Source organism: Acipenser ruthenus, chromosome 15 (genome assembly GCF_902713425.1).
Source record: "Acipenser ruthenus chromosome 15, fAciRut3.2 maternal haplotype, whole genome shotgun sequence".
Taxonomy (NCBI): Eukaryota; Metazoa; Chordata; class Actinopteri; order Acipenseriformes; family Acipenseridae; genus Acipenser; species Acipenser ruthenus.
In genome coordinates this window covers 8,186,389-8,207,499 of record NC_081203.1, presented here as the reverse complement: position 1 = coordinate 8,207,499, position 21,111 = coordinate 8,186,389, and the positions used below count along the sequence as shown (strand labels likewise).

Sequence of the window (21,111 nt, the reverse complement as noted above, 5' to 3'; positions counted from 1 at the left end):
ACAGTACTTGCACACTTAAGTTGTACCTTCTTTCCTTTGCTGTCTTCCATGACGAAATCCTTATGGTCACGGGCACATTCTTCTGGGGTTTTTGTGTGCAGGCATTTTTTACATTTCACCACAATTTGCAATTCTGTTTTAAATTCTCCCTATCTAACTGTAATATAGCTTTAAATCCTGCAAACAAGCCTTCTAATTGTAATCTCGTTTTAGATCTTGCAAGCGGAGTCTCCAGTAGAAATGTAGGAATTTGCTGCCACTCAGTAATTGGGGTAGGTTTAAAGTATTTAGAATGGGTTTAAAGTATTTTTTGTAGTAGGTTTTATGTGAAAGGGTTGAAGTCCACGTGAATTAAGTAACCATTTCCAGTGTTTTTTTAGCTATACACCAATTTCATGTTTTTGTAAATCGGGGGTGTTATCGGTTTTCACTGGTTAAAACTGAAAATCAGAAGCCTTACACATAATACATAAATAAATAAAAACATTAATAAATAAATAGAAAGTGGTGCTTTTTATGATGTCAATGTGCAAGGTTACTTAGTTGTTAAGTGCCTGTTTAATACAATTCAAGGGTTAAGGTGAATCTACACTGGACGTGAGCGATGCGAGCAAATCATTTAAAAGTGACTAGAGTGAAACGGACCAATCGGAAGCAAAGCCAGTTCCCAACCCACTCACAAAACCACACCCAGGCACAGCCCCAGGGCCAATCCCAATCCCTGCTCTAACCACAGTTCCAGGATAAGCCCCACCTGCAACACTTAATGCAATATGCACGGTTGGAACTGTGGGAGAGGGTGGACGAGAAAGGTAAATGATGTAAATAGTTGTTTGTGTACCGTTTTGTGTGCGCTGTGGGTGTATTGTGTTGTATTACTGCGAACGTGATTGTGTGTGTTTTTATCTCTTCCCCCTGTCCGCGGGACCTCTCTCTCTGTCTCTCTCTCGCTCGCTCTCTCTCCTGGGTGTGTGGCGACTTCACTCTCTTTGGTGTGTGTTGGCTTCACTCGCTTGCTCTATAGTCTCTGTGCTGCGGGAGTGGTGTTGTGAATGGGCCACCTGTCTTGTGTGGGATTAGGTGGGAGAACAGCAGGAGGGATAAGGACAGGGTCACATGACCGTTTCTGCTAAAATATTTGCCTTTGATGTAGATACAAAATTCGCTCCCGTTGCTCGCCCCAAGTGTAGAACCGCCTTCACAATTCTATCGTGTCAGGTTAAATAAAGTTTACCCTGCAGTACCTAGAGGATTCCAGAGGAGGGCAGGCTGGGGGCCATTCTTCCTGGCTGTGGTTTTGAAGAAAGTTTACCATCACCTGCCGGACTGTAGGCAGCTCCCTGTTTGCCCCTGTGGGGATAAAAGAGCAGCAAGTTATCATTACAAAACACAAGTGCGTTACAATGAACCAAGTGCTCTGGCTATAAGCAGACAGACATCCCACCATCCTTATAGTGTTGTGCCATAATCGATATTATATTTTGCAAGTCTGAAAGACAATATCCAATTAAGGACAAATTAAAATATATACAAAACTTAACAGTTATAGCAGAATTAACACGTAAGGTTGTTTCTTTTTTAAATGTGGTTATCCAAACTTACTACTGCTTTTGTGTTAAAATAAAAACCACAACAGCATAAGAGGGAAGATTATTTTAAAGGAACAAGTATGATTCTTGATGAAGAATTACCTCTATAAGGTTTCCCAAGATCAAACTTGTTGTTACGTGCCTTGAAGTACTGCAAGAGAGAAGAGTGGGGCAGTTAAAGATCCTAAAGGGCTACTGGAACAGTGACTGGGCTAGTTATTGTTTTGGAATTATTTTAACAGTGGAGGGACATCTGTACATTAGATCCTAGTTAAGATCATCACATCTTATTATTGAAGTTACTACAATTTTCAATAAGAGACATCACAGTACTGCTGGGACAACTATTTGAAAGCACAGCTTGAAATGTATTCAGAGGCAAATATGACTCTTCGTTTTTGCCAGAATTTATATAAGTATACCAATAAGATAGAGGACACAAAATGACAACTAAATAACCACAGCACTCCATGAACGTTCACAGAGTATTCAGTTCTTATACACACAGTATGGAAAAGAAAGGATGTTTAAACTTAGATTAAACAGCTGAATTCAGAGTATTACTTTCCTTAGACTTGCTCAACAATGTGATGTAGATCTCTCAAAGAAAATGTTTATTAAAAAAATAAATAAACAATCTTGAAATCATTTGACAAATTACCATTTATAATTCTAAAGCTCTGGTCACACCTGGAACGATAACCATAACCATAAATCGTTTATGGAGCGGTCACACCAGAACGAAAAAGGGCTCAGATATATTGTACAGCAAATGCCAATCAACTTTTTAGTACACGCCCACTTATTTCCAGCAAGATGAGGGACAGTGATGAGGAACATTAAGAAATACCCCTGTTGTATTAGATCAACAGAAGGCATAGGAGACAGAAAAGACGAGTGTGGGTACACAGAATACTAGAGTAGGGAGGAGCTAGGGGAATTCCACACGCTCGTTGGTATAGTCAAGTGCTGAAAATTACGCCTTGGGTACAACCACTTCCCATTAACTTGAAACATAAAATAAGAACATGGTATGTGTCGCTGATTACACCTTACTGAATATGACGAGAGACGAAAATAAATGTGTATATATTTATACTAATGGACTTATTTAAAGCAAAAGAAAAAAACAAAAGCAACTACAATATGCAGACTGACATGTCTTTATGGAGCACATAGGATCACACATCATGCTTGTGCTATAATTATACATTAATGACTGTTTAATCAAATAATTCATAACAATTAAAAAAAAAAAAAAAGAAAGATTCCTTGATGTATACTAGAACCAGTTTTCCGACGTGATGTTCTGCGGTGGAACAGTGGAGGGCAGTCTTCTCTGTAGTAAATCATTGCAATGCCTGTATTTACTGTTTAGCGTGTTTAAAATAACATATAAAACACCAGGTAGTTGATGTCACATTTAATACAGCCCTGACTGGCCAGGAACATGTTATTGTTACAGCAGGGAAAAAAAAAAAAAAAAAAAAAAAAAACGCTCTGAAAGTGATCGAAACGATAGCTATCGTTCTCATTTACAATGACTTATCATTCTCCTCCATTCATTTGAACTGGAATGATTTTTAAAAATGGTTATTGTTATCATTATCATTATCATTCCAGGTGTGACTGGGGCTTTTCACTTTGAAGCCATGAACTCCCTCCCCTCCCCTGCAACTTTTTTTTTTCAGTTCCCAAACTGTCCAGTTGCAAGAACTACACTGAAAAACAAATTGTAGTCTAAACATATGTTGTTGAATGTGTTATTTTTTTAATAGTATGTCTACATTTTGCACTAGCTATTTATCAGTATGGATGATAAATCTATTAAAATACAGAATAAAATTGTTGTTGGTGTTTCGACTTACCCTGAAGGTAGGATAGAAGTGGACCCCAAACTCTTTACAGACATCAAAGTTCTTCTCATCTGCACAGTCCAGCACGCCTATTTGAATAGCTGGCTCCCAATCTGTAAAGAACCCCACAATCAAAACCACGGTGCACTAGACTGCATACAAACACACTTTAGAAACTGTGGGATCAGCTTCTTCATATAACTCACACAGATGATGGAGAGGCAGTTTTATTGTCCAGATGAACAGGCCCTGAATCCCTTTGCTGAGTAACCACTAGACCACACTGCCTCCCAGTCACCTGACCGCACAGCCTCAACTAAAGGCATATTATAAGGCATTTTTACTATTATTTAGAGTATAGGGTGGTCCTGAAATCTATACATTATATTGTAAAATAAAACATACATTGTTGCTGGTCTTAGGTGCACTGTATATAGGAGTGTAGAAGCAGTTCATTCAAAACAGACACAGTACAAAGACACATGCTCTGAAACTTATTTAGGACACGATTATTTTGAAAATTTTAAAAGGAAACAATGTTAAGTAGCATTTGATTTAATTTCAAAGTGACATCATAAGCGCATCATACCTGGTGCAGGTATACAATCCTGCAGAAAGCTGCATCCCTGACCACTGTTTTGTGAGTTTTGCAATAAAAGGGCAACTGGGCTATAATTATTATACAAGTCATGTCTAATGTTATATTACCCTGGATTCAGGTAAAGAGTAGCATGTCCAACATGCAATGACAGTACCTTCTAGAAACAAAGTTTTTTTTTTTTTTTTTTTTCTTTCTGACATATCTGGGGAATTTTCAAATAACTATGTAACTTGGTGTCCAGCTGTCATATTTCTCAAAACAAATTATTTTCCCATTGAAAATTATATATTTTTAGAAAGGTAACATTGTAATCTACTCTGCACAATAACTCGATACATTTTACATATTTTGAATCTCATAACCAACCCCTGTCCCAGAGTCAGATTTAAGTTTCAGAGTGAAATTTTATACATTTAATTGTTTTTATACAAAAATCTGAAAGGGTTTAAGTTGTTTCTGAAACGGTAATTATGAGAAAAGCTATGCCACTTTGTATTTATACACCATTCTATGTATGTCCCAGAGTTTTGCCCGACACCCACTGACTGTGTACAAATAACAAAATAACGTTCAAACAAGGTGAAAGGTCAAGAGTTTCTGGAGGGAAGGACATATATGCTCTTCATTATTTTTAAAAAATATTACTGTTTAACTCACTAGTGCAGCCTGGCACAGTTGTGTAGCTCATAACCAACACTTCCAGCAAAACATGGAAATATTTATAAAATGTACATGTATTTAATGTAAATGTACTTTATCCTCAGTGTAAATACCACTGTTAACAATCTATCTAACAACTGATCAGTTTGAACAGGTTTTTGTTTTGTGTGTCAGTTATGAGATTGGGGGGTTAATGAGAGAATTAAGAAAACAATTAGAAATATTAACTGTGCCAATGTGTGGATATACTCCAAACCAGCTCTGAAAATAACTAAATACTGTAAATAAATAGGCTACTGAAAACAACAACAAAAATAACGAAGGCTGCCAGTGCTGACTGCATCCATCCACGGGAGCAGATGGACAAGCCTTCACGTGAAGAGGGAATGGCCTTCTCTGTGAAAGAAAAGGAGGAGGGGTTGTTTGGGGCATTTGCTATTTATTCTGCGCCCTGCGCCTAGCTCCCACCTGTCTGTCTGCCCCTCTCCAAACTTAAACAATGAATGGAGGCACTATCATGGTAATGCGAGCCGGAGCACTCCGAAACAATGCAGCCTCCCACCCCTCCTCCTGACAGCAGCCTGCTACTGAGAACAGAGCAGATGGGAGGCAGCAGCTCCCGAGCCTGCATGGAAACAGCCACCACTGCTTCCTTTAACCGTCAAAAAAATTTTCTACTGCTGGTTATAAATGAAGGATTACCAAAAACGGAGAAATACTACTCTACATTACTTAAATTACTGCAATTCATTTTATATTTGACTTCACCAAAAACCCTAAAATAGTAACTTAGTATTATCAAAACGAGGAGCTGCAGTTTGTTACAAAAATTCTAACATATAAAACAAATAAATAAATGACTTTGTTCAGCTGATGGTAAACAGAATTAGAACATTATCTGTCATATAGAATAAAGAACAAACATTTAATGATACAGGTATATTTAGGAGCATGGAGTAAATAAAATATGTATAGCAACATCATTAAAAATGTATTTTAATACCAAGACTTGTTATTAGATTAATATCTACAATTCACATGACACTGCACAAGTCAGCTTCCAATGTTTTTACCAAGGATTATTACACATGTGGAGTTTGTACAAAAAAATAAAAATTTCTGTAAATAAGAATAAGCAGACTATCCCACTGCAATCATCTGTCTCTGCTATTGGAGACACTGAAACTTGCATTGTGTGTCGTCGACCATTATCAAAATATAGCATAGTCAGATCACAAAACGATCTTCCTCAGGCACTTTGCTAAGGCTGCATGGATCAGCGCTTGGTTTAGAAGCATGTTTGGAGCAGGAAAATGCAAAGGCAAAACATACACACACTGTTTAGTTGTACAATTTTGCATTTTGTTTTCACATTAATAATGCATAATCCAGAATTTGGAGCTATCCAGGAAAGAGGGGACAGAGGTTTTAGATCATGTACAGGGTTGCAGACTGAAAGCACCAATTCTAAATAACTTACACATTATGTTTCCTAGTCCAGTTGTAAATCATTTAGAAAAAGCTCTTATTATGAGGATGGTCTTACGTTACGCTGTAGTGAACACTAAATTGTTTCCAATAATTCACACCAAAAAGTTAGAGGGTTATTTAAGCACTCTTGATTCTCTAAAGTTTTTGAATGCAGGGGGACCCCAGAATGATGGAAACACATATTTTGCAAGGTGTTGAGCACCTTGCAAAATATCAGAGCAGCAAATCCAGTCATTTTATTTCAGTTTAAGTTATTTCAGGACATCTGTATAACGTTACATATTTTATATTTCTTTTTTTTTTTTTACCAAACTCCCACACTGACAATCAATCCTGTTGTAGTAACACAGGCCCGAAATAACGGTCATTAAGACAAGTTAACATTGCTTTATGAAACTAAGCAGTCAGTAAGGCAAGCTGACCAACAAGATGTGTATCAGAGACCTTTTAGAGAGTTAGTGTCTCAAGGATGTATGGCCTTGAGGTTACAATGGTTTTCAGTAGAATACAAAGATTAACATGGTACAAAGTACAAACTCTTCTATGAAAATAACAATTTATGGGACATGTGAGGTGGTAAGGTGTAATGCCTGATGAGCAGGGTGTAATGTTTTTGTGGAAAACTACTGGAAAGTATGAGAAAGTTCTGGTCTTTTCTAAAAGAGTATAAAACCCTTTTAGAGAGCCGCGGCCTTTTCGATCAGTCTTCGTCTGGAAGCTGCAGGCTCCTGCTTGTTCCCGATAAGGACTTGGTCTCTGTTGCTTGTTTTATTCACTGGATCACATAGAGGTTACCAGCCTGATTCTGTACCTGGATACAGATGCAAAGGGGGAAAAGTATCTTGCCTGTTAATTCCTATAAGGAATCTTTGAGCAAGATTTTTAATTAATAACTCCTATCAGACTTAAGGACAGCCCTAACATTGTAAAAAGGCTTTGTGAGTAATATCTCTGCACACTTCAATTGTTAAACTAATAGCTTTGGCTTTCTCAGACGACCAAGGTACAATAAGAAAAGTGACTGTGGCTATCACTTCAAGGGTTACTACTTGTTTGTTGGAAACCACCTGCCTATAAAAGGAAGACGAGGATCTGCGGTACAGTTGTGGACCTTCTGTAAAATAAATTTTATTTTCAGTTTTTTTCATTTAATTCATGCAACCATCTTGTATTATTTTTGCTCCTAATAAAAACAAATAAAAAATAAAAAATATATTCTTAGTCCGAGTTAGATTTAGGTTTGGTATATTTTAACATACGGTTTCTGTAGGGCTGTGTTCAAAGGTTCGAAGGTTCGTTCTCTATGTTGTTTTTAAAATGTCACTTGCATGCAAAATTCTATCTTTTGATTTGTATAATGCATATTACTAAAACAAAATCTCCGGGGTCACTTGACAAGCGTAAGTTGACATTATTATTATTTGTAGTAGTAGTAGTATTAAAAGTAGTAAAATGTGAATGACTGATAACCTGCTTGAACGGTGAGTGTTAAATAAAGCTTTGTTTTCCTAAGTCCTCTGCAGTTGGTGCTGGTGCAATGCAAGCTTACTGTATATATCACAAGCAGCCTCAATTACGTGCAAATAAACATTTATTTTTATTTAAATTATAAAAACATAATCATTCTATAGAACGTATTTTTAAAACTACGTGTGTATGTTTTATTCCATTTATATGGATTACCTGTAAAATAGGATTTTCAATCAAATACAAAACATGGTGACATCACAAATAGGGATGTCACCGTATCAAATTTTGACGGTATGGTAACCATCAAAAAACATACCACGGTTATCGTCGTACCGCGGTATAATGTCATTTTGTTAGTGAGCATACATTTTGAAGGCATTACATTTCATTCAAACATCAACATGACGACCTTGAGAGTTGCAGGCTTTGCATGTCATACATAAGTTGCTCTTTTATGGGATCAGGGCAGGTGCTTTTGTTTTTATCAGTTTATTTAGCAAATGTGCACTTTTCCCACAATGAGTGAAAAACTAATTCCAGGGTAAGGCCAGCCAGCTGAATGGCTTGTTGTGTTGCGCTGGGCTTCAACCACCACGAGCTCTGCAATCACCAGCTGGGGCAGACACTGACACGTATGCAACAACATTAAGAATTTGGCTAAAAAACACAAGTTATATAAAACGATCCAAGATACATGTCTTCTAAAGTGTTTCAAAAAGGAACAGCTACAGTCCAAAAGTAACAACTCTCTTGCAATGCTCTCCATCTCTGTCACTAACAATGCAGATTCTTCTGAAACGTCGATATCATATCACACTTAGTGTTCCGTGTTTTTCGTTTATCTGGGAATTTTTCAGAGTTTATTTTACATATATTACAAATAGGGATAAAATCAGTACAAAATAGTTTTTAATTCAAACTTCAGTAAAAATCGGGGGAAAAATTCTCAGAAAAAAACACTTTACATGTGGAATATGATGAGTAGCAGTTCTGGTTTCTGATTAATAATGTCCCTGGCATGTATGATAAAGCAGAATCTGTGCAAGTCGAAGCCACATTTTTCCAAGTTAGCTGGTACTTTGTGAACGTTTGGGCAATCGCTGTGCTGATGGAAATAGTATCTACAGAAGGTATGAACATGACATCAGCAAAAAACAAGCCAGGTTTATTCACCTTGAAATCATAAAAATAAAACAAAATAAAAAAATTAATTGACAATAAAAGCATCACTAAGATTGTCGGTGTTAGGCAGTGTTTTACTACAGACAGTACTGTCACACGAAGTCACCAATACATACTTCTCTGCAATAAACAATGGCTGTCCAGCAAAGCACAGCGCTCTGACAAACTCATTAAGTCATTCTGCGCTTTCTTTTTATTCAAGCACGTGTAAAAGCTGCATAAATGGATTGCTTGTCTCCATTCACTTTGTTTGTTTAATGTGTCGCTTATTTTTCAGTGTGTTCTTTTATTGTCAGCGTGAACATGTACCTCAATGCAGCAGTATTTGTAGCGCTATGCATCCTCTGCCTCATCTGACCCACTACTGCTATTATTGCATACTTCGAAACATTTATTTTCTTTTGAATATATGACCTAATTTACGTTTTCTCTCCATTCCTCATCCACTAAAAATATCATAGCAATTGCCACAATAATCAGACTTTGATTGGCCAACATAATCAGGTGAGAATGTGGTTGTGAAGTGACAGAGAACCACGTTTGAATGTTATTTGATCATCTGATGTCTAAACCTCTGCTGTATCCTAGGATATACAGTGTACAGCTGAATGTCGGAGTCAAAATAAAACAGCATTTTAATCAAAATATTGTGTATTTCCTATAAAATAGTACCGGGAAAATATTGAATAATAGACAAAAACAGGTATAAAATCAGTAAAAACCGACGTCCAGTTAATAAATCCTGTAATTTTTCGGTAAAATTTGGAATAAAACGGAAATGCGGAACACTACACATACTGTACTGCACATTAAAACACAAACACATCAAATTTATCTCCCAGCCTTTAGTGTCCCGTTGTACTAGGTGGGGTTCTGGATTAGTGTCAAAGAAACAGCTCTGGTAATCCTGTTACAAATAAATATAACACCAATAATCTCTCATGAAAACTACAAGGGCAATTTCACAATTTCAGACGTATATTTCAGATACTTTAAAGATGTGGGTAATCATTAGTATAATAAATGAAGTAGCTTTTACTTGGGCATAGTATTTCAACCAATTTGTACTGTAATTCACATATAAATTAAGTCCACCTTTCTTGAGGGAGAAATGCTCAAAATACCATGGTGTTAGACGCACACAGAAAAACTGACTTTCATCCACACTGGGATGATATCAAAATATTTGTGATGTTAAAGGACTTTATACAATTTTATTAAAGTGTATCGATACAGGTCTGATATAAGTACACACAGGAAAATGTGTATATAAGCCCTTCAATATCACAGATATATTGTCACGCGACAACTTGGGAATTGAGCAATTACAGAACAGCTTCAATGCACGGTGTCCACCAGGGGGAAGCACTATCCAAAACCATAATACTTACCATGGTAAAATACTTAGAGCTTTATGACAAAGACCATCGCAATTATAAAGAGACAGAGATGAATAGTCCCCTGTGAAAAACACGATTGCGGAATGCACTCTGGGTTGCAGAATTATTGATTTTCCACAGCAACAAGCCTAACTAGCATTCATTAGAAAAAATTCAAGTTTGTTAAACATTCCACAAGGTGGCGCAGTGAGATTTTTGAATACCTTTGCTTTGTTCATCTTGCTCAACCCGCTCTTAGGAAAAGCAATCCACTCGTTTTAGACACTGACGTGCTGTGACTATTCAAATCCTCAGCTAACACGGATACATTTAAGAGCAAACATGTGCCTGGAGGCAAAACCACTTAGGAAATAAAACAGCCGCTGATCGTGCTGGGGAATACCCAAGACTCTTGTATGAGGAAGGGGGTTAACTGTTTTGCAGACCATGCATGTCGTTTCTGAAGAAACTATCAGAGCCCTGAGAAAATGGAGAATTTTTTTTTTTTTTTTTTTTAATTTCAGGTCAATTTTATAGTTTCTAGTTGCAGTTGCTCACTTTCAAAGTATTTTTCCCTCATTGCAGTGAAGGTTTAAAACTGGAAAAACACCAGTATTTATTTGATCATTTATTTTACTTTTCTACCTGCTGACAGTGGCCTCACAATTTTGTTTTTGGAATTAATAAAAGTTATTAAAAGTTTCAATAAATGTTTTTGTGTATTCATTTGCTATTTGTTTCAGCATGTACTTAATAAACTTTGAAAACAGCCTTATTAAAAAAAAAAAAAAAGAAAAAGGGAAATTAACAAAAGAACCAGGTTGGTTTTAACTTTTAAAAGGCTACCGCAGAATTCAAGAATTTCTGTTGCAGAAATCATGAACCCTTGCCGCAGAATTTGGCTTTTCACAGGGGACTAGACGAAAGATAATATATGAGAGAATGCACATATGAAAGAAATATATGGGAGAATGCACATATGAAAGAAATATATGGGAGAATGCACATAATGGTTGACTAACATGTACCAGTCTTGATCCCAGTCTTGATCATAGTCTTGTCAATAGCAATTTGTTATAGTTTTATAGATCTGGCAGTTGCAGTTTTCAAATCTGTCATCGTGTCTGTCACTTCAGATGTATATGGTCATGTCACTGCGAAAGTATCTGGTCTCCCAACGGGGGAGGGAAAAAAAAAAAAAAAAGGTATTGCGCCTGGTGAACAGCCTTTAGAGAATAAAATTTCTGTTTGTTTCTTAATGAAACAATTGTCAAAACTTTAATAAAAATAAAAGATGTGTACCATAACATTAAGACTTTGGGACTAAGACAATGCATCGATGCATCGTATCGTTTGAACACTACTGATAGTCAAGCCTGTGCATCGTTTCTATAAAGCTTTTATTGTATTTCAGCAAAGACTTCCCCCCGCTCGCCTCATGTCTGGCTCTCTGAATCTGCGTGCGACTGAGCTCACCTTCTCCCCTACTTCAGGATGAGCAATGGAACAAGTTAACAAATATCGACTTTGAAACAAAGCCTTCTGATGTTTGGCAATTATTTTCTAAAATAAGACGGCAAGAAAGTAAAGTGCAACTTATGTGACAAGTGTCTGGGTTACACAACTAATTTGCGTGACCCATTTAATTAGATGGGACCCTACAAAACTCTGACAATGAGCAAAATTAAACATGTACCACCAGCTGCTGCTTTTTTTGAAAAAAATAAATCTTGCACAAGGCTACCAAAACGACTTACCCAAAGACCGTGTCCAAGTAAAATATAAGCCATGGACAATTTACTGAACTGCTGTGGACAGTTTACTTTTTGTAAATGAGTTACGTTCTCTGGATTGGTTGTTAAACCGACTGCATTAAACAGTTTTTTTAGTTGAGAGTCCTGGACCCTCAATGGGAAAGCGTTTTGGAGAGCCCTGAAACACTTACCATGCTGATATTTATTTGTGTGTTATAAGTGGCAATAATAGAGACAGTTCAAGAGTATGGAGCTTAACAGCTGCTTTAGATATACAGTTATACTGTAGTAGAGAGCCTACATTAACGCCATGCTCAAAAGGTATACAACCGAGACAGGGGTCTAATTTGTTAAAAGATAAACATATATAAGCATACATGCTTGCAACACTTACTGTGAATCAAACTAAATGCATTTAAACAAACATTTAAAAATATTTAATAAAGGATTTAAAACAGCTTTTTAAATGTAATACCAGTTTAATACAACTCAAGATACTGACTTTAAAGATTGTAACAGCTGTCCTCATATTGCTTCCTAAATACTGTATGAAGTTTTAAAATACATATTTTAAATAATGTGTCAAACCCTAGAATTGTAGTCATAAACAAGGAATGGTAATGCACTAAAATCATTTCAGTGGCAGAATCTAACTGCAAAACAACTAAGCAGAACAGCTGGGTGATCGAGGGCCACTGACCTAACACAATGTGATCCCTGCCTCCTTAAACAATAGAAGGTTTTGTTAAAAGATGGGGAACTCCCAGGGTCAAAGTAACTGGCCATGCAGTGCTGTGACAGAGAAGACTGAGAGCTTTAACCTCAAATGGTATTGCGAGGACACAAACGCTTGGGCATCTTCACGTTGCCCAATACAACCTACCTAAGACTTGATGTTAGGTCATATTTTAAATTACATGCATGTGTAGTTAGTTCTTTTTCAACCTTTACCAAGACAGTTTTGTTGATGCTAATGGTGTTGTTTAGTAGGTGCGCTCACAAGAGCATTGAATGAATCTGATAAACTCACTCTGTAGTTGAAATTAGCTCACTAACTGAATATAGGACAATTTTTGTTAAAAGTGAACAGGATTTTTTTTTTTTTTTGAGGTGTTTTCAGGTGTGACTTTAGTGCTTTTTTCTACAATGGTTTTCTATGATAAACATGGCACAAAACTACATTTGTTTTTTTTTGTTATACTTTTCTTCCTCATAATATCCACATTAGTAGGAGTTATCCCTTGAGTATAAAGCCTTAATACCGAATACAGATATTTTCTAGGTATATTATTGGGTCTTCAGAATGTTTTGAAAAGTTCAAATTGCATCCGTCTAAACCACACATCTACTAAATTCAAATAATTCCTTATTCTAGATTTTTAAATCGATTGCTAAGATTTCATGGCTCATCCTACTTTAATTAAAATCTCTCAGTCTGACAACTAAAAATATACAGTTACTCTTGTACAGTAAAAATATCCCGATTAAACGAGGCATTTGAGATGACCTTAGTCACACTTTTGTTTCTAAAAGAAAAGAAAAAGAATGAAATCATATCACGTTGATTAAATGTTAAATACAAGTCTTTTTGTTTTATTCCGAAACAAAATTAATCACTGTTTTTAATTTCTACATTAAATGAACAAGAATAAAATCACATCTTAATCACAAGGCGAGGCACCTGCGATGTTGACACGTCAACTTTATTTGCAACAGCAGCCTGAGAAACCACAGGAGACTCCAGCTCCTTCAAGAGTTCAACATGGTTTACACATGTCACAGCGTAATCACAAACTCACTCGTTCTTTTAACCGGTCTTGCTCTGAAGCGATCTCCGTTCATCATTTGAACATACCATATCCCAATTAAACGAAGTGATGTCCCAATTAAAATGACAAAAATAGCATTGGGAAGAACTGTCTCCCTGAGTTGTATCCCATTTAAAGCAGAAATCCTGATTATCAGTAAGCCGATTTGGTGGTGCAGACCAATTAATAATTGAATTCTTTTAAAATGACCACACTCTTTGGTGGCACTTTACCACAGAGCGGCCCATATACAATAATTTTGAATGTTACAACTAAATGTCAGAGTAAAACAAGACTTTTCATGGTCATTAAAATACATCAGTGTCTCAGGCCTTAGTGCGACAGGTTCCTAGCCCAGCAGGGGCTATTACGAACAATGCAGCTAACTGCAGAGCAGTTTGATCCATACTGGGTGTTTACTACAAGCTTACATAGCTACTGTTTTGGCAACAAGCTCAGGTGCGTTACTGTTAGGGATGTGCTTTTTGTACATTTTTATGAATGTATAAATGCTATGTAGGTGTCAGCGTTTAAATGTTTAAACCATATCTACATACATACACTCTTTATATTATAGGCATTAGTTGATTAACAGGTAGATTCATCGGTGGATGTATCCGTGCGCATTTTTAATAAAGGTTTCATCACAATTGTGTACCGAGTATGAAGCCAATATCTTTGGTCTTTATTAGCTGGGTACCAAAAAGTCAAAGGAGATTTCACTTGGTTAGGGTTTACCTGGTTTATGAGAATATAGCAGCTGTTGTGGCAGACTTGGAAATGCATACAAGCTTCCAACAGGAAGGTCTAATTAATATCACACACATAAGCATGGTTAATACTGTACAGTAGGCCGAATAAATGCTTAGCTTTTGCAATGGAGAAACACTGTGTGGGTCTGTTAAAGAAACATACAACACATGAACAGTTACACAATTCTGTGGTTTTGGCAGGCACTGGCGACTCGTGGTTTGAAAAACTGGTGGGGCACAGCCCTCACCCCACCCCCCACAAAAAACTGTGCTCAAACCCAATGCCTGATTTTAACCATTTTTATGTAAACGCTAAGCTAGCTTTCTAACATTACCAGAGATCTTTCATCACAAACAGTTCTACGCCAGATTGTCACAATCAAGAGAGCTGCAAACAACACTTTACAGACAAGGGTCTCTTATCGACAGACAGCTGCACCTGCACTAACCTGAGTGTTTGAAATGAAAGTATCGTCAAACTCTCGTGCTGTTAATAACATTCTGAACTACAGAAGAGTCAGGTTCGGTTTCTGTTGATGTCTCTGGCGTTGGTGGTTTAGCTTTTTTGTTGTAGAAAAACTCCAAACTTAGCTGTAAATATAACGGTGAAGGGTCTTAGACACTCTTTGGTTATGTTAAGTTTTGAAAGTTTGAAACAAACTGCGCACTTACGTATTTTTAAATAAACCCTGGCAACAGTGGCGTAGCCAGGATTTTTTTTCAGGAGAGGGTGGAAATGGTAACTTTATTAAGGTGAGTAGTCACAGTGGTGCAATTGGCAACCTGATTTCTTATTAGTGCATTCATGTTTTATTTTCGAAAAATAAAGAACAATCTTTTTTTTTTTTTTTTAACAGAAGATCCAATAACCAAATACACTGTTGTGCAAAAAAAAAAAAAAAAGATTTGTTTAGAACACTTCCGATTAAAAACAAAAGAGGAAATACAAAGCAAAGGACTTGAACTTTTAACATGCGCATCAGATTTCAATTTCACATTATGATAATAAATAAAAATAACTATATATAATTTCATTTGTACTTATGGTTGTTCATTTTTGTTAACTAACATTTGGTGTTTAAAGCAAAGCAAACCATTTTATTTAATTTCACAAATCCTGACTAATTTAATTATCGTTTGACTGATGCAGGACTGTCGGTGGTACCTAATCTTCTGGAGGTTTGGGGGAGGAGGGACTTGTGCACACAGTTGCATTAACTACATTGTATAACTACAGTGCCTTTTAAAAAAAATAAAAAAAATAAATAAATATACGAACAGCTGATCCAACAAAAAACTTTGGTTGATTGACAGCAAATCCAGCCACTGGTTTTTTATGGTATCACACTGCACTGACATTCGCTAGCCTATCAAGCTTTGTTGAGCTGACAGACGCGCTGTAGCCTAAAAAAAACGAACAGGTAACCGAACTTAGGAATTGACAGTTTTGCCGTTTCTTTCTCAGCAGCATCCAGAACTGTTTTCATTCCGATTTATTTCTTTAGTTATTCAATTAATAATAGGTTGTACATTTACCACTCCATCTCCAAGACCTGGATGGACTTGGTTACCGTCCCTTGATGAATCTGGCTGCACAATCCGTAAAAAATGATAATTTTATTAATAGGATGGCCGCTGGAGAGGTCAGCTGGCAGTAAGATATGTCGAGAGGCGAGTGCATTCTACGTAAATACATAGGCTACTCATTACATAGTAGATGTCCTTTACCCCATCTATGTGTGTAGTAGCTAGGCTACATAGCATATACAGTAATCACAGCCTATATGTTACATGCATCTCTGTGTGCGGTTGAGCGAGTGCAGCTTGCTTATGTATTCTCATTGGTTGATAGCAACGCGGTAAATAAATAGTTCGCTCCGTGAGTGAAATGAAAAATCAGCGCCGCCTGTGCCACATCCGCCCCACGTCCTGTGTGTACACACAGGTAGACTATAATGGGAAGCGAAAAATATAAAAATATTGCAATTTCTTTGTTTCTTAGACGTTTCAGTGTGAACGATCCTAACGCAGTGGCTACACTGCCTGGCAGAAATCTGGGGGGGGGCACGTGACCAGACGTGCCCCCCCCCCACACGTCGCCACTGTTGGCAGGGAAGGAAGTTATGGAGTTAAGACATAAAAAGGCAAACTATTGAAAAAGATAGTTACTACAAAAAAAAAAATAATTGTGAAGCACTCTAAAACCAACAGCTCGTGTAACTATATTTGTGTATCTGTGTGTTTGTTTGTGGCTATGGGAATAGGAGTCAGAGCGATAATATTTCTCCAGACCTTGACATTGCTGTAACCAAGAATTGTGGATCTTTACGTAATATTTGACTACCCTGGCTGTACTGTATTTTACTCAGGTGTGTGACTGGGTGCTTTACACAGCTCTCTCTGCCCGTGTTCATCTTAGTGTACAAAACATTGACATCACTGCAGGAATTGATTTCGACAGGCTGACTTTGCAACACTGAGAACAATTAAATTCCACCGTTACAGTGTTCTAATTGATTAAGCTGGCAGAGGCCTTCTACAATACGCACCACCCTCCTTTTGCTTTGCCCTCACTATTTACTGTAAAGCTTTCAGTGGAAACAAGACCTGGGCTTGATCTTTGCAGATAAGCAGAGAGTGTCTCTAAACGTCAAGTGTACCCAGAGATGTATCCGGACAAGGTGGCCACAGTAGCCTTGCTGGCCACACACCGTTCTGTTTGGGCAGTAAGCAGACTGTTCAGTGAATATGAGACTAAACAATTTATCCAGTTCATGTCTGTCCAGTTCGAGAAAATAAAGGAATTAAGCACCACCTGGAAGCCCTTATCTTGAACACCTAAACGTGTCACTGGACAGGCTTCCGCAGTTTACAACACATTTATTATTGCTGCCTGCCATGACACATGTGGTTCGCATCCCACGCTGGTGTTGGATCCTGCTGACAATAATACACCCACCCACAAATGTACTGTACTGGTACTGTCTAAAAGCACTACTCCTGGTAAAATATTTTAAATAAAAACCATCTACTTTAGTGAAAGCAGCTTGTTCAAACAGCCAAAGGTTCAGACTGCCAGAGCAGAGACCAGCTGCTAGTGTGCAGCTTTCAAATTAACATGTTGCACAAACATTCCACTTCTAGTATACCTGTACATGTTTGTCATTCATGATCAAAATACCCACAGGTACTGCACTGTTGTACAGTCAGCTGCTTTTCAAGAGGAGGCAGAAAAATAGGGAACTGTTTGCAACAAGTGTGTAATTAGGCTGTAATAGAAATACTGGATAGTGTGTAATTAGGCTGTAATAAATATACTGGATAGAGTTTGTAATTAGGCTGTAATAGAGATACTAGGTAGAGTGTGTAATTAGGCTGTAATAGATATACTGGATAGAGTGTGTAATTGGGCTGTGACAGATATACTGGTTAGAGTTTGCTTTTTATTGTAATGTCTCAACAATTAGATAATCATAACTGCCTCCGTTTTTCACACATCCCACGAGTATTTTACCCAGTATGGGGTGGCTGAAAAAAACGAAAATACCTGTGTATGCACAAACGTGCTGGATAACACGATTGCTGTCTCTTGTCCGATCACTTAACATTTCCACACACACAACAAAATGTAAAGCCTGAATCGACTGCAAGCCGATAATACAACTCACAACAACATACACTATATCACTAGTATACCATTGTTTGTAAAATGACTTGAATGATGTGTTTTAAACTAAGGAATGAAAGGGCTATTTGCAGTTATGACATTTATGTGAAATACACACTAAATGTTCAATGCCTGGGCATGACAAGGACCTTGAGGTTCAGTCTCGTGCAGAGCTTTGCAGATGTTTACACTGTAGGTCCGACGTCCTGATGGAGGAATTTAATGAAATCCTTGTAACTATACCACGTAATAATGTAGCGGTAAACCCTACCTTTAACGTCCCCTGCCAATGCTTTCCATGTCGGCGAGTACTGGATGCAGTGACCGCACCACGACGAGTAGAACTGGACAAGCCAGGCACTGGACGAATTTTGCAGGGTCTGCTTCACTGTGCCGCTGTGCAGAATGGTAACAGGATCCTCGCTGGAATATAGATGAGCGGCCTGCGTCCAGCAAATGAAAACAGAAAAAAAGAGACTGTACAAGCCGAGTACGAAAGCAATAGAACAAGGACAGCTGCTACCCGTCGCCATGTCGTGGCTCTAATGTGCTATTGAACCAGCTGGAAGGCGGATCAAGGCTGGGCCTCAGTACACGTCACCGGGAAATGGGCCTAGCAACCGCCTTCTTAGCAACCGGGGCGGGTTCAGTTAAGGGGTTTGGCTTATGTGTCGTGATAGAAATGCGAGTCCGTTTTGTGCGTGACATCCGAGGCAACCAATGAGCAACACCGTGGTAGTTGTTGAAATTGTGGTACTGTATATTCGCTGTTCATGAGGATTCCATAACCAAATCAGTGTCCTTGAAAAGCATTTTAATATTTTTGTATCACACTTCTAAGTGACACAATATGTGAATATACTGTTAAAGTTTGTATAGATTAATACAATTTATGCTAATGATCATAAAACTAAAAAAAAAAAGGTTTTAAAAAAGGATTAAATCGTATTCCTTTTCTGATCAAATTCAATGTTGTCACTAATTTACTTACAAAGTCAGATACTTCTAAAACACCTTATATAGCCATCACACTTATTCAACGGATAGCATTCATCTTAAATATAGTACCCTTTGTCTATTTTTTTCTTAAACTTTGCAGGATAACACATATACTACTTCAATAATACATTAACACAGAATAAAAATATGGGGTCACCAAATTGAATAGATGTATCCACCTCAACTTATTTAGATATTTGTAAAGGTAAAATTAAATAAGGATTTTTTTTTTTAACTATTTGTATTATATACAGTAGGCCTGCTCATCAATGTAAATACAATTTGAAAGAAATTAAATGGGCACATGGAGACCTGAAACTACTGTTTAATTATTGCCAAAAAACCCCCCCCCCAAAAACCCCAGTATACTAAAAGAAATTAAAAATGTTCAATATTTACAATATTTACATAATTTTTACAACATGAGTTTCACAAATGTGAAAATAACTAGTTCACAAATGATTTTGTATTATCCACACACATACTGTAACGTCGACAACCTGCAAGGTCAACGTTACCCAGACTCCCTGCTGCAGGGTACGGTTAATGGAGTGTCAGCCTATCAGAAAAAGGGACACTGAACTAAGACTGCTGTGGAACCCTGTAAACTGAGAGTGTTTGGGACTGGTGGGCTGGTGTCAGGAGGGGCATGATTATAAAAGCAGCAGCGTGCCCTCAGCACGAGGAGCGAGTCAGACTTAACTGAAGAGCTTGGTCAGCATCGTAGACAGTTTGTGTTTAAGGTTGTTTTGCGTGGTCGAGGCCGACAGCGACCCAGTGCATTCAGAAGCCTGTAAACAATAATTGTAGCCGCTTCTATTATTAGTTTAAGGGGACTGCCAGCTGCTACGGCACGTTCAGTCGGCACCCAGTAATTGTACAACAAATAAACCGTGAATTGGAAACTGCAACATCGTCTCCCTGGTCTCCTGCAGTGTTAAAACATTACAATACGTTTCTTAGAGGGTACCTGTGGTTAAATCTACCCTTATTTCAATAGAAAATATGTTTCCAAATACTTGTGTCACATTTTACAGCCCCTCCTATTGTTGTGATGGGCTATTTTGATGCACAAAGTGTTCAAACCACACAAGCTTCAGTGCACTGCCTTGTATGTAAACATGGCACAGTGATGTGACACGACAGCGTTGATTTCCACAATTGTCGCCCATAGCTACACACGAAGCAAAGCCGTTTGCACGCAGATACACAAATATCATGGATAAAGATGAATAATTCCAACACTAGTTTAACCTCTTCAGGCAGTGAGAGTGATGATTCAGACGAGGACAGCCGCCAGTTCATTTAGCAACAAGTCAGTGGATAAACCCAGCCGCAATTCTCTGTGATTGGTTGCAAATTTGAATGTTGACTCTTCAGTAATTCTCCAGATTTGCATGGCGCTGTACAACCATTTTTTAATGCTAGTTTTTTGTATAGTACAATACTGCAGTATATTACTAGAGCAGAGGTGCCCAAACTTTTTTTTTTTTTACCTGAGACCCACCTGTTCAGCTGCATTAGGAACTGAGGCCCACTATTAGCACTTCTTAGGAAAAATGACAAATTAAAAACATTTTAAACCTGTAACACTGTAAATAAACTTAATCTAAATTGTTCTTTTTCATTTGAATCTAATTGTTTCTTCATTAGTATTTTGTTGCTTTTCATTATCTATCTATCTATCTATCTATCTATCTATCTATCTATCTATCTATCTATCTATCTATCTATCTATATAGATCAGTAGCGGCTTGTCATAAGAGGCTAAGGAGGCTAACCCTACATGTAATTTTGTAAAAGTAAAAAATGTTTTTTCTGTGGGCTAGTGATTTAAAAAATGTAAAATATTTTTCTACAAATGACATCAATCAGGATTCATCAATCAAGTCCACAATGTTTT

The 21,111-nt window shown here is 37.4% G+C and overlaps 1 protein-coding gene across 1 annotated transcript in view; it reads right to left on the bottom strand.

Annotated features, from left to right (window-relative positions):
• LOC117964725 (sulfhydryl oxidase 2-like) overlaps positions 1-18,839 on the bottom strand; it is a 37,576-nt gene extending 18,737 nt beyond the window's left edge. The window contains exons 1-4 of the mRNA XM_034909290.2: positions 18,481-18,839; positions 3,458-3,558; positions 1,692-1,740; positions 1,245-1,350 (exon numbers count right to left, since the gene is read on the bottom strand). Of these exons, the coding sequence (XP_034765181.2) occupies positions 1,245-1,350; positions 1,692-1,740; positions 3,458-3,558; positions 18,481-18,742 (518 nt within the window). The 5' untranslated portion in view covers positions 18,743-18,839. The remainder of the gene's footprint in view (positions 1-1,244; positions 1,351-1,691; positions 1,741-3,457; positions 3,559-18,480) is intronic.
• Positions 18,840-21,111: the final 2,272 nt, after the last annotated feature.